The following is a 14312-nucleotide window of genomic DNA, read 5'->3' on the forward strand; positions in this document are numbered from 1 at the left end:
TCGCCTTATAATCCGGTGCGCCTTATAATCCGGTGCTCCTTATAACCCACTGCGCCTTATATATGGACCAATGTTGAGCCACAACTGGTCTCACAACTACGGTAAGCAGCCACCGACTTCATTTCTCCCGTAGAAGAAGAAGCGCGCGGTGCATGCTGGGTTTTGTGTAAAGACCCCAAAATGGCTCCTATTAAGAGACAAGCTTACTACGCAGAGTCTAAGCTCCAGGCGATCAGTGACGCAGTAGAAACACGGGAACAGAGCAGCAGCAGAGAATTTAACATGAACCAATCAATGGTTATAGTGGAAGTGGATATATTGTGATTTGATTTACTGTAACAGCATCAGACTGTTTTTTACATGTTTATTGATTCGAGGAAAAGTTCCCCTCCACTATATGTTACACCTTGCTGTTGTTAAAAGATAAATTGTGTCACCAAATACCACGTCACTGACTTTACCTCAGGAAAATAATAAAACAGTTTTTTATTCATTTTGGGAATGAACTGAGTTTTCAGAACGCTGGTTTGTAATCTATGAATAAAGTCTGACTGACCTATCAGACTGTTTTGTTGACATTCCCTTTAGCGCAGCTCCATCTAGTGGATGCATAACGTAACTCCAGCTTCTACTGTAGCATCTATTCTATGCGCCTTATAATGCAGAAAATACGGTACTAAACCGAAGACAGCAGAATGTTGTTAACTTTATTTATCAAGGTGGAATGAAGTATGTTGTGAACCCAAGTGGGAATGTTGGTGGTCATAATGTTTTGGCTGATAGAGGCCAGTCCAGTCAGATTGCTTAGATATTTATTTACACATCAGACTAGCGGCGTCATATGAAAAAGAACATTTTTACAGTTTATTTACATCAACTGTAAGGCATTATGGGAAAATACACTGAAGTGAAACAGAGAAGCTAAATAAACAAACAATAAAATATAAAACAGCTGAAAAGTTTAAATAATAAAACATGTTGATGGAATAAGTTTAGTTTGAAGTCGACGTGGGAGAGAAAGTGGATTCTGTTAGTGAAACACAAGCAGAGACCAGAACCGGGACCAGAACCGAGGGAAACTAATCTGGGTCCGGATCGGTTATTTTCCAATCTTTGTAGTTTTTAATCCATTTTAGTTTCATTTGAATAATTTAATAATTTACAGCGTTGAGGATCAGGAAGCAGTTTAATACTTTAAGCGTCGGAGCGTCTGCTGCCGGTACCGAAGGTCCGTCTGGTCGGGTTAGTGTTGATCCGGAACCAACACGGAGCGGGTCGATCCAGATTCTGATCGGTAAAGATTCACACTTTGGTCGAGTTTTACTTTGAAAGAACCACTTCCTGCCTGAAGCTTCTAGTGTTGAACAACCAGGTTCTGGGTTCTTTACCTCCAAACGGAACCAGAACCAGAACCACCGACATGTTCCTGGAAACATTGACTCTTCCTCTGATGCTCACCAGGTGTGAAAAGGTCAAAGGTCAACATGTGATGATGTGATTTATCTGGTTCAGAACCAGAACCAGTAGGAGTGTTTGGACTTCCTCTGCAGCTCGGTGGGAATGTTGGAAACCAGCATCAATGTGCTGCTGGTGATGCGTTCAATGAATGGGGAAAAAAATCTGATTTTTCAGCATCTGACCTGCTGATGGGATTAAACCCATCAGAGCTCATGGATCGGATCCGTTTGGGTTTTTAACAATATTTAGATGATAGTTATGATTAAAATGTGTAACTTCAGGGACTCTGTCGCTCTTCCTCAGTATTTCTGCTTCTTCATCGCCACTGATTCACATGATCTCAGGGTCACACACCCCACCCTGAACTCTGGGTGCTGGTGCAGGAGGAGCTCACAGTTTTACTCCTGGAAGGTGACCAGCAGGCGGGTCAAACAGAACCAGCGGGTCCGTCGGGCGGTTCTGCTGGGTTCTGCAGGAATAAAGTGCTGAGAGGAAATCTGGATCCAGACGAAGCATGCAGCACGTTCTGAAAGTCTGAATCCTTCATCTGGGATCAATACTGCTTAAGCTAATCCAGGAACCAGGAGCAGGAAGTGGAGAGGAACTGGACCGGAACAGTTCTTTAGCGGTTCCCCTCCCGGCCAGCAGAGGGAGCACCAGGAAGTCCAGCCGTCTCTCGGCTCCACGTTGGGGCAGCGTTAGCTCCTGAGAGCCGGGCTGCCGGACTTCTCCGCCTCTCTGAAGTTCCCGTCCTTCATCACGGCGGAGAACACCTGCAGACAGGAAGCAGGAAGTTACACAGGAAGTGGCTCCGGTGAGATTCTGCGGGAGACGGAGCGGACCTGAGCCCAGCGGCGGTTCCGGCTGATCATGTGCGTGTTGGCCATGGCGGCGAACAGCGTGTGCGGCTGCAGGTCGTCAGGGAGACGCGTGAGGAACTGGGCGATGTGGATGAAGTCCATCTGCAGCAGGACATCCTGGAAGAGGCGCAGGATCCCCAGGCCGGTCCGGAACAGGCTCTCCTCGCCGTCCCGGCAGAACACGTCCCACACCCGGCACGCCACGTCCAGCGGGAGAGACTTACTGTACAGCGTGAAGATCCTGGACGAAAAATATAAATACACACGTTAAAAACATAATCATCATCATTTCATTTTCTATTTTATTTTTCCAAATCTTTTATAAAAGGTTATTATAGATTTCTGAAATATATCATTTTAAATATTCTTTTGTTTTGGAAAAATATACTTTTTCTCACAATGTACAAATTTCTCAAAAACAGTTTTTGAAAAAAATAATAATTTCGGACAGAAATAAGTTGAAAAAATATATTTAAAAAAAATAAAGCTTAAAAACTAGAATGAAAAAACTTTAAAATATATAAAAATACTAAAAAATATATATATATATATATATATATATATATAAAAGTTTTAAAACTAACATTTTTTTATATTTTTTTAAATTTTGAACAAGAAAATCAATTTCTATACATGTATATTGAAAATCAAACCCTCACCAGTCGATCAGGTAGAGGTCAGGGGTCAGGCTGTTGGTCTGGAAGTGGCTGAAGAGTCGAGGAAGATTCTCCTCAAAGAAAATCTCGAAGGCGGTGAAATACTTCAGCATCTGGAGCAGAGCAGAGAGACGGGTGAGTGGGTTCCGGTGGGGTTCTGCTGGTCTCCATGGTAACCGGGCCCTCACCAGCTCGTGGTCCACCCTGAAGAAAGCCATCTGGCACGGCTTGTTGAGCAGGTTGGCGAAGGTGATGAAGGCATCGGCTTCCTCCAGGTTCAGGATCAACACGGCGGCGATGAACGACATGCCCTGGACCTGCGAGACACAGAACCGGGTCGGACCGGGTTGGGACACACAGAGCCCATCAGAACCGATCCGGTTCCGGAGGGCAGACTCACGTAGCCGATGTCGGGTCGGTAGCAGGTGTAGGCTCCCAGCACGCTGTGCAGCAGGTCGTGGTACGGCCCGCCCTGCGGACAGAACACAAACGGGTCAGAGCAAGCCGGGCCCGGCGGCGCCGCTGCAGGTCCGGTACCTTCTGGAATATGAAGAGAGACGGGAAGGTTCTGGAGATGTCCAGCTTGATGAGGTCCAGACTGGACTCCCGGTCCGCCAGAGACGCTCCTCCGTCTGCAGAGAAACAGAACAAACCGGGATGAGGCGGCCCGCCAACCCGGGTCAGAACAGAACCTTCAGAACCAGGACCGGTACCGCTCTCGTTGTCGTTGACCGAGCTCGTCTCGCTGTAGCTCCTCCACTTCTCCTTGGCTCTGGACAGGAAGATCTCATACAGTTCTACAGAGACAACCAGAACCGGGCCTTAGAGACCCAGAACCAGAGAGGAGCAAACAGAACCCAGAGCCAGAACCGGGTCGGTACCTGCTGTGATGTTGAGCTCGTTGCCGATGGCCAGGCTCCAGACTCGTCCTCGGACTCCAGGAGGAAGGCCCTGCCACCAGAGGTCCCGGACCCGCCTCGTCCCCTTCCTAAACACACACACAGGGTGAGCTGCTGACCCCTGACCCCGCCGACCCCCGACCCCGCAGCACCTACATGGCGTCCCAGTGCGGCAGGATCTCGGTGTTCCAGACCACCATGGCGTTGGAGATGCTGTCCTCCTGCCGGTGTCTCTCCTTCATCTGACGCTTCTTCTTCTGGGCGTCCTTCATCTCTGGAGACAGGAGGTCAGAGGTCAGGGCGCAGTAGCTGAGCGTCCTTTAGGTCGGAGGTCAGGGAGCTCACCTCTCCTCTTGGCTCCGGCCACCATCTCCTCGTACTCCAGCTTGTGTCTGTGCGTCTCCTCCAGGGATTTGGCCGGCAGATTCCTGGGGACAGACAGAGGACAGTCAGCTGGCCGGATCGTCGTCACGGCAACTCAGGGCGGTTCTGGCGGGACTCACGACGGCCGGTCCTCCAGAATCAGAGCGGTGGTGGACAGAGGCTCAAACTCCAGGTTCTTCCTCCTCCCTGCAGCCGGGGGGCGCTGTGGACACGGCGAGTCCTCGTCCTCCTGCTGAGGACACAGACAGACAGGAGCTGAAACCCAAACGGTTCTGGACGGAGACACCAGAGCGTCCCTGCATGCCGATGAGGACACGTCCAGCGCCTGATGAATGGACCTGTCTGTAGCGGAACAATGAAGGACTGATTCAGACCAGGACAGCTGCACACCAACAACAGAATCCTTTCATAACGCCGCTTCCACCTCCGGCCAGCAGGGGGAGGCAGAGGAGGACAGGATCAGACTGACTGGCTGTTGGAGACCAGCAGAACCCGGGTCTGGGTTCTGCTGGTCTGGGATTTCAGATCAGGAATCCCAGGAGTTAAAGGAGAGGTCGTCCTTCCACACAGTTTAACGCCTGAAAACTTTCCTTTTTCTGCAACAGGTGATTAGAAACTGAACCATCTCACCTGGTTCCAATAAATAATCAACCTCACCTTCATTTTCCTTATTCCCCCTTTAATCTTTCTGCTTTTCTCTCCTTTTTTCTGTTTTCAAAATTGTCATCCTTTTTGTTTTTTCCTGTTTCCTGTTCCTGTTTTTTCCTGTTTCTCTCCTTTTTCCTTTTTAGAATTTGTTTCTTCATCTTCTCTTTTCCCTCTTTTTTCCACTTTCTCCTTTTTGCTTTCTCTCTTTCCTTTATTAATATTCTCCTCTTTTTCTTTTCTCTCCTTCCTTTCTATCCTTTTTCTACTATTGTCCTTATTAAAATTATCCCCTTTTATATTTTTCCTTTTGCTTTGTTTTTCTGTTTTTTGTTTCCATTTTTCCTTCATTTTGTCCTTTATGTTTCAACATCCAGTCTAAATATCTGTGGCAACATGTCACAATTTACACCTTCATTATTCTCCATTAACCAGAGTCTGGTTCATGTTCTGACCCGGTTCTCCTCAGCAGAACCAACAGTTCAGATAAACCCGGCCGAGTTTTAGGTCCAGTTATCGGTTCCCACCAACCAGACTCAGAGAGTCTCAGATGTTTCTGTTTCTTCCCTGGAGTAGAAAACATCTGTCTGTCCTGTAATCACATCTGGGATCGCCGTGGCGACCGGGATCACCGCCATCTTCTTCCTCCTGACGTGTCAGCCCCTGTCAGCCAAGCCACATGTGGCGTCTGCTTCCCCTGAGTCATGTGACCTGAGCAGAAACAGCAGCAGCTGCCAGACGGTCTGAGCAGCAGGAAGCGTCATGGCGGCGCGGCGCTCCGAGGGAGCGGCCATGTTGCTGCTGATCGCCCCTAAACACCAACTCAGCAGAGAGAGAGAGGGTGGAGTGTTGTTGTTATGATCAGCCTCATCTGCAGCCGCCTCCGTGTGCCGGTCGCTTAGCAACCACCAACACCCCCACTAAACCCATTTACAGACCCAGTTGAGCCGTGAAAACAGGCGAGAACCGGACCGGACCGGACAGCGGGTGGTCCGGATGAAGAACCAGCAGCAAACTGGTTTCTATGGGAAACTGGTTTGGTGTTTTTGTTCCACTGCTAATAAAATCCAGCTGTGGATTCACAGACTGCACTGCAAAAACACAAAATCTCAACAAGAATCTCTGAGAAAGTTTCTAGTCAAATATCTAGAAACACTTGAAATAAGAAAAAACTCATTTAAAATTAAGTTTCCAGCACAATATAGGAGCTTGTCTTTACTCCTTAATGTTTTCAACTTATTATTTTACTAAATGTTAGGTAAATTGTATATATTATTATCAAATATTTGTTGTTTCATGTACCTTTATAATGTTGTTGTCTTATATGCCTTTATTTGTTTTGTTTCATCTTAGCATAAAGAAAGTTTCTGTGTGGTTGAATTACTTTGATTCTTTTCTCAGAAAGCCTCTGAGGAAGAGCAGAGAGGAACAGAGCAACAGGGCAACAGGGCAACAGGGCAACAGAGCAACAGGGCAACAGAGCAACAGAGCAACAGGGCAACAGGGCAACAGGGCAACAGGGCAACAGAGCAACAGAGCAGCAGGGCAACAGAGCAACAGAGCAGCAGGGCAACAGAGCAACAGATTATTGCTCAGCAGAAACTTCTGCATCCTGTTAGCTATAAAACCGTTGCTGTGAAGAACAACTTGCTCTGCTCAACCCTGTGTCTGGGTCAGAATAACCTAGTGTTGGGTACCATGTGTTTTGGTTAGTGATTGTCATTTGAGCTGAAGTGTTTTCTCAGCCCTTTAGAGTTGCAGCGCCCTTTGTAACAGGGATCCTGAAACACAATAAAAAGAGGAGCAGAGCGGCAAGACAGTGGAACTGGAAACATCTCTCTGTTCTCCTCGCGAGTTGAAAAGAATCTAACTCTCTTGTCTTTTCTGTGTTTGCTAAATCTGTTTTAATAGGTGTCAAACCTGACACTAAATTAATTACTTACTTACATCACTCCATGATATATATTTTATTAATTTTATTGCTTATGGTTATATTTGTGTTTTTAATATTTGACGCCATGGATGGAGGAGCTTGTCAACTAATAAGCAATCTCCCCTTGGTATAAAAAAAGGATATTCTATTATAATCTATTTTATTCTATTATAGCATTAATAAAAAACTGAAGTGATACGTGAAATAATCTACCAAGACATTTTAATTTATAAGATGGGAAAAATGTCAGATTATTTCCCTTATATCTATCATTTTTTCCATCAATATTATTTTTTCATCAATATTAAGGAATTATTGATTTAAACAAAAATCTATATGCTGCTGAAACGTTACGTTTAAGTTGGTTTTGTATTTTTAAAGTGTAATGAAACATTTGCAAAGAAACTGCACCAAAATATTTGGAAAGATTTTTGTGGTTTTGTTTTTGCAGTGTGATGACGTTGGTTTCGCTGAGGCGGCATCATGCTGTGGGATTGGACAAGTGGCTTCATTTCCTGTTTTGTGATGCAGGAAAGATTTTAAAACAACATCTGCTCACATCTTTTCACCAAGACAACAGAAAACAACGGTTTGATCCGTCACCAGGAGAAAACCTGGACAGACGTGTCTGCTCTGAGGGACACCTGGAGGTGGGTTTGCATAAAGAGACTAAATATCAGGAAACATGAATAATACGGTGTTTTTTATGAGCAGATTAGTTTTTTTAAATGCATCTTCTGTGTTTAAATCAGACGAACCTGCTGAGGCGTCATGGCCGCCTCTCCGCTCTGGTCCTCCTCTCTGGTCTCTGACTTGCTGAACAGTCGCCATCCTGTTGCATTGTGGGACGCTGCCTTGGACTCTTTGGGTTTTCTAGAAAACAGGCTCCTGAAGGAAAGAAGGAAACTGTTATTAAAGTTGATTTAATTTAAACAATGAAAAACATCCAACCAGTCGTTAGTAACTAGCAGTCGGCTCCGTTTGTCTGCAGTTAATTATGTTTCCAGTGATTTGATCCAATCAGCCCCACAGGAAACATCAAACCATTACAGCAAAGACCTGCTTATCTGTCTTTAACTGGCTCCATTAACTAGCTCCAATATTTAGGTCCACTAGCTGGTGACCTAAATATTCACCAGTATATTATATTTTGAATATTATTCTATTCCAGCAACAAAATATCCAACAACCAACAGTCTGTCTGACGAACAAGCTAAGCTAACTTTCTCAAATTCGCCTCATTGTTTTAAAAAAAACCAACAAATTTTATTAATCTTTCAATGTAGGCGAGTTAATAAACAGCAGCTTGTTTCCTAATTAACCAAAGAAAAATGATAATGTGATTATTCCAATTATCTATCAGCCATTAGCTGGATAACTGTAATGCTAGGTTAGCATTTAGCTAGCCTGTTTGGAGCCTAAGATTGAAGATCAAGTTAGGACTTTAATTTAAACCTCAACTTATTTTGTAGAATTTACTTTTTAAAACTATATTTTTTCTTTTTGTTTCTTGCTAAATGTTCTCCTTTGAACAAAGTAACATTAAAATGTTGCAGTGTTTTAAAACACCAAATGAGTCATCCTGCAGTTCACAAGCAGCTGTTTTAATGGAAAACTAAAGTCAGAGGAGAGGTTAGCAAATAAAACTGAACTGAAAATATCTCAAAATGATGTTTGATCTACATGTTTGTTCCTAGATCTGTAATTGTTTCCATTTCTCAAAGTTTTACGCAGAACCTTCTTCTGAATGATGGTAAAACTTTTAAAACAATTAAAAGCTGCTGAAATGTATAAAGCAAGAATAAGAAATGCAACTTTTCTATATTCAACATGTCAATTTGTTTAAGTTGTTGGTTTCATGAAGAGAACAAGCATCACTGTTGATGTCAGACTAAACAAAACTACAGAAAATAGTTTCAGTTCCTTAAAGAAAAGTTAAGCAACGGCTGCGGTTACAAACAAAGGGCCGTATTTGTGCAGCTGCAGCAGTTTGTGCACTGATGTTAACGACTTTAGTGGAAAAATGAGTGAAAAAGCAGTGAGATCAACATTTTACATTCTCTTCAGTGGAAAAGTCCAGATCAGCTGACGGGAGGCATGAAGAGGAGAAACCAGGAGGATTTATGAAGAACGACGCTAAACTTCTCCATGGAAACGGTTTCTGCTCACCAGATAGTTCAACAATCTGAACCATGTTGACCTTTAAATGTGACCCCAGCAGGTTGGGGTCAGTAGGAATCTGTTTGGGGTTTCCAGGGGACGACGACCCAAACCCTGAACTGAGGGAGTCATGTGACCCTAACGAGCCAATTAGTGAGATTGTTCTGGAGAAACAACTTCAGGAAACAAGAAGAGTCCAGAAGTTTTCTATTCAGGATTTCAGCTGATATTTATTAAACTAACAGAAATCAGTTTGATCCGCTTTCTGGACCGGTTCAGGTGAGCTAACAAAGAGCTGGGGCCCCTGAATACTTTCAACTTGGGGATTTTGTCCTTAAAGCTTCCTGCTAGCATAGCAGTGGATGGAAGCAGCTAAAAATCCCACACTTTGACACTAACTGATCAGTTTTGGTTCCTATTCCCATGGTAACGGGTCTGTTCAGCTTATTGACACGATGTTCTGGATCCGTTGGAGGCTGTAAGCAAAGTGTTTTGTTTACATCATCAGCTAATGCTAACTCCAGTTAAAAAGCATCTTTTACCTGAACAACAATAAATAAAATATGTAATATTTCATGTCTGTCTTAACTTTTACAATATTTTATTTTTGGGGGGCTTATTATTTTTGCTTTTTTAAGTATATAAAATGTTTTAAATTATTATCAGAAAAGAAAATAAGAATTTTCTTCTACGAACTTTGCTGTATTTAGTGAAATATAATAGTTGGTGCGACTACGTCTGTTTTTGAGTAAAAACTCGCCAGATGTTTGTGATAAAACTTATTATGAGATGAAATTAAAACAATAAAGGCTGAGAAAAATTCTTTGTTGTTCTTAACTTTTCCCATTTAAGAAGAAATCAACAGAAAACTTCCTCCTAAATATTCCAGAATGTGTCGGAGGGCCGAACTGCGGTCCGAGCCCAAACAAGGGCCAAGGGCCACAAATGGCCCTCGGACCTCACTTTGGACACCCAGCTATGAACCCTGCTGTACTTTAACTAGACTCCAGCAGCGTCTGTTTATGAGTGAAACCAGTGTAGCGTCAAGTGGGCAGAACCGGGCCCAAACAGAACCAAGTCTTCCTCTCCATTGTTCCACATGTGGCTGTGATGCAACAAGTGAAACAGAACCGGATCAGAAACAGGAAGTTGGACTCCCTGAGTCAGTTGTTACTGAGTGGAAGGACAGCTGGTCCCACTCAGAACCACAACTGGTTTAACTGGACACCAACAGAACCGGCTCCTCCAAGCTAAAACCCAAATGCTGCTGAGTGTTAGTCGGATCAGAACCGGAGCTCCTGGCCTTCATTCCTCTGTCTGCCTGGATTTCCTGCTGCTCTGGCCCGGGTCCAAACCAGCAGCACCGCTTCGGCAGATGGAGATTTAACTCCACACCTGCCGGTCCCAGTCTGCAGAACCATCTGGTTCTGGAGCTCCAAGCTGCTCCAAACCTCCAGTTCTCTGAATAAATGAAGCTGGTTCTGGTTCTGGTTCTGGACGAATCAACATGAAAATAAAACATTTCAGACGAAATGATGAAAAACTCATTAAAATTATTTTTATGGTTCTTTGGGTTCTGGTTCTTCCTTTCACTTCAGTCCAAACAGGCGGTTCTGAATACCGATGTTTTGGATCAATCATTTGCGGAACAAGCCAGTACTGAACTCCAGACAGAACCCAGATGACGACCAGAACCGCCCTCTCTGTCTGGACCGGATTGTTCTAACAGAACCAGGCGGTACTGAAGCTCAGAGGAAGGCTTTCATCACAGATACATGAACGGGTCGGGTCGGTTCTGGTCTTCATGATCCCATGACTGTGAGCTGCTGAGGAGCAGAGAGCATGTGATCGGACCTGGAGCAGAGCGGACGGTACTGCTCAGTTAAACGGTCTGGATCAAATCATAAAGTTCTGGTCCAAATCAACAGTAAAGGTCCTTTTAATGCAGAACTTTGTATTAATTGTTGCTTTAATAATATTATTATGTTGATAAACGTTTTGGTTCTGCTCATTTGGACTCAGTTCAGGATAAAACTTCACCTGAACCCGACCTGGACCCGACCCAGTCAGCGTTAACTCAGAACCTAAACTGCAGACTCGGATCTTCCTGCTTCTGTTCAGTACAAATAAAGTTCAGCTGAAAGCAGATCAGAGGGTTAAAGTGATCGGGTCAGAACCAAACCATCACAATAATTATTATTTCCATTCTGATTCTTCAGATCCGTTTACAGAGACTTTAAAATCTATTTTATTTATTGTTTTGTTTACTTTTTGAAACGTCTTCCAGCCTTAAATGTTTGTTATTGTTTTGCATTTTTTTAATGATCTGAAGTCAAAAATATGATCATTTATTTCAATAAGTTCTGGAATTATAAACCATCCAGTAAAACTTGTTATGATGACAGTCCAGTTTTCACACTGAACAAATTTAATCTGTCACATAAATAAAACCTGCAGCAGCTGAGTTCTGGAGCAGAGGGAACTCTGGGTCGGTTCAGCAGAACCCGGCTGGTTCTGGAGACAGACAGACAGAGAGGTCCGGATGTAGAAACTGAAATTATTACTTCAAAATGAATCCTGAGACTTGAGTTAGATTATAATAGCAGCTGATGTTGACATTTAGAGCAACATTGGACTGATCAGAACCAGAACCAGCTGAACTTCTTCCAAACAACAACAAATGTTCTGAAGGATCAGCAGCCGTTTCTCTCAGACTGGATTTGTTTATATTTGTTTCCAGACTGAACCTGGACTTTATCCAAGTGGGTCTGATGGTTTCAGTCCAGAACCATGGGTCCAGATTCTGCAATCAGAACCGGGTCTGGGCTCCTTTTGCATGAAATCCTGCATCAGTGCGGCGTGGCATGGTTCTGCTGAGGTTCTGGAACACCAGATTGCTCTGTTGGCTGCCTTCAGGTCGTCTGCATCGTCGGTTCTGGTGTCTCTCATCCTGACTTCTGAAAACCCAGTGGACCAGAACCAGCAGACGACCTGGCGACCCAGATCATCACTGATAGTGGAAATTTTATTCTGGACTTAAAGCAACATGATTTCTGGTCCTCCAGGTTCAGGAACTCTGACATGAAAACTGTGTGACTTTGGACCTCTGACTAGCGGTCCGGTTCTGGTTCTGGTTCTCCTCAGCCCAGATCAGAAGCTTGAAGCCCATGTTTAGGATCCATCCGAGTAGAGCGGATCTAGATGTTCTGACTAATCTACCCTTTGAAGGGGAAGTTTTGTTTTGCATCTTTTTGACTACATTTTTTCCTTCCACTGAACTTTTCATGAAAACGTTTGGCTCTTGGTGAACAACCAGCTCTGTTAGAAATGACCTTTGGAAGTCAAACCTCCTCCTGGTGGAACTGGACCTGGTACCTGGAGGGGTTAAAGGTTAAACCCGGACCCTTACCTGGTGAAGAAGTCAGCGATGCCGAACCTTTTGGGCATCACTTTGAGCTCCGAACCCCCGGTCTCCTCACTCAGCTTGTCCGGGGCGCTCTGCCTCCGACCCGCCTCGGGGTCAAAGTTGAACCCCCCGTCCTCATCGGGAGACAGCGGGGTGGCGTCACAGCTGCGGGACACGCTGGCTGCGGGGTTAGTCCTCAGACTCTGCGGCCTGGCGGGAACATCCGGGTCACCGAGCGGCTCCTCGTGCCGGGTGTTGGGCTCGGACAGCGGGCTGGACGGGCAGGGCGACGCGGGGCCGGGGCTCGGTTCCGGGGTGGATGGTGGGCCGGATCTGGGGTCGCCCCAGCTGGGGGAGCGGTTCCGCCTGAACCCCGGGTCAGAGTGTCTGTTTACAGGGAAGTAATCGGAACCGGGCCACTCAGAACCGGGGTCCATCATGTGCAAACCACCGTTAGCTACTTTCACCTCCTCACAGCCCAGCTCACACTGACCCAGTCTCCGACCCAGACACCGGACCGCCGCCTCAGGACTGTCAGCTACCCCGTTGGACATGTTTACACCCGCGGGGGTCCGGTTCGGTCTCCCTGGACATGAGCGTTGGTCCTGGGGGGGAGAAGAGTCTCCTTCCTCCTGGAGCGCAGCTGGACAGGAAGCGGCCGGACCTCCTTCTTCCAGGGAAAACCCGTTCACACCGCCCAACACCTCCGGGCCGGACAGGTACCCGTCCTCCGCAGCCACCAGCATGATCTCCGGGTCTCTGGCTGCGTTCCTCCCGTGTAAATCCACCGGATTCCGGGTCCAGCCCGCCGCCTGACCCCCGCTGACACCGGCCAGCAGCGTCAGGCTGCGCTCCTTCAGGTTCCTGGGACCCGGTTTCCCCTCCAAACCCACCGGCTCATCTTCGTTTTCGTTCAGATCCACAGAAACCGAGCCTCCGTTCTCCTTCGGCGTTTCCATGACCCCCTCAGTCCGCCACAGACGCCTCGGCCCCGGCCGTAAGATCCTCCGGCTCGGTGGGCCGAACTCCGCAGCAGCTTCTGTTGTTCTCCGAGGATCCGGCTACCATTTTAACCGGAGGGACACCACAGGGTTACCGGGCTCTGACCGGGTCTACCGGGCTCATATTTGGGTTCAGAACCTGAAGTATTCGGTCCGTGGAGGAAACAGGAACTCGGTGCCGGCTGGAAGATTAATTAAATCCCTTCAGCTTGTTGCTGCGGCAACATTCCTCTGACCGCCCAGCGCCATCTTTAGCATTCCCCAACAATGACGTCAATCTGACCCAAATAAGCTCACAGCGACACCCGGTGTTCACTCTGTGTAACTGCCTCTCTCTGATGATCACTGTGTGGGTCTGCCTCCCTCTGCTGGGCACTGTGTGGAACTACAACAGAATTACCCTGTTAAATCAGACGGAAGCGTTCAGCTTCCTTCATAAGAAAAAATTCAGCTACAAAAAAATTTAACATTACAAAAACACATATAAATTATTATGAATATAAAGGGTATGAACCATTCTTAAGTGGTCTTGCAAAAGTATTAATAAATGTCAAAATTCTATGTATTCATGGGGCTTTTATGTGGTGCATAGTTGGGAAGTAGCAAAAATGATTCAAGTTATTGGAAACTTTAAAAAGTGTTGTGCATATCATACCTTTATTTTGATAACCCAAATAAAGTCTAGTGCAACCACTTACCTTCAGAAGTCAGTCTGTAAAAAGAAGCTATTCTGGTTTATTAGTGAACATCAGTGAACAAACGGCATGAAGACCAAGGAACACAGTGAGACTGTTATCTGTGGACGTTCAAAGCTGGTCTTAGTGAATGGCGCTTTGTAGCACCGACCTGAATATAAAACCATTTGTGTCCAGGATGTGTGGGGTCTGTAGAAATGTTAAAATTTACTTTT

General features: G+C 45.6%; 1 protein-coding gene across 4 annotated transcripts; it reads right to left on the reverse strand.

The window, feature by feature from the left end:
- Positions 1 to 795: 795 nt before the first annotated feature.
- On the reverse strand, positions 796 to 13977 carry LOC114138030 (TBC1 domain family member 12-like). Of its 4 annotated transcripts, none has more exons than XM_028007042.1 (13): positions 12405 to 13977; positions 7594 to 7720; positions 4377 to 4489; positions 4219 to 4301; positions 4030 to 4147; positions 3856 to 3962; positions 3688 to 3771; positions 3512 to 3606; positions 3375 to 3446; positions 3163 to 3291; positions 2978 to 3087; positions 2301 to 2559; positions 796 to 2231 (listed from the first exon to the last, which is right to left on the reverse strand). In XM_028007042.1, the coding sequence occupies exons 1-13, from the start codon at positions 13358 to 13360 to the stop codon at positions 2157 to 2159; spliced, it is 2328 nt and encodes a 775-aa protein (XP_027862843.1). In that variant the 5' UTR covers positions 13361 to 13977; the 3' UTR covers positions 796 to 2156. The 4 variants fall into 4 exon arrangements, with proteins under 4 accessions (XP_027862843.1, XP_027862842.1, XP_027862841.1 ...); XM_028007041.1 differs by having other exon boundaries at positions 4377 to 4486; positions 7594 to 7723; positions 12405 to 13975; XM_028007040.1 differs by having other exon boundaries at positions 7594 to 7723; positions 12405 to 13973.
- Between the last annotated feature and the right edge of the window lie 335 nt (positions 13978 to 14312).

This window comes from Xiphophorus couchianus, chromosome 22 (genome assembly GCF_001444195.1).
Source record: "Xiphophorus couchianus chromosome 22, X_couchianus-1.0, whole genome shotgun sequence".
Classification (NCBI taxonomy): Eukaryota; Metazoa; Chordata; class Actinopteri; order Cyprinodontiformes; family Poeciliidae; genus Xiphophorus; species Xiphophorus couchianus.

Excerpts from the sequence above, each read along its gene's own strand:
- LOC114138030 (XM_028007040.1), bottom strand. The coding sequence starts at position 13,360 with ATGGAAACGCCGAAGGAGAACGGAGGCTCGGTTTCTGTGGATCTGAAC. Across the intron at positions 3,447-3,511 it reads CTCTCTTCATATTCCAGAAG|GGCGGGCCGTACCACGACCT; the intron begins GTACCGGACCTG and ends TTCTGTCCGCAG. Across the intron at positions 3,292-3,374 it reads ACCGACCCGACATCGGCTAC|GTCCAGGGCATGTCGTTCAT; the intron begins GTGAGTCTGCCC and ends TGTGTCTCGCAG.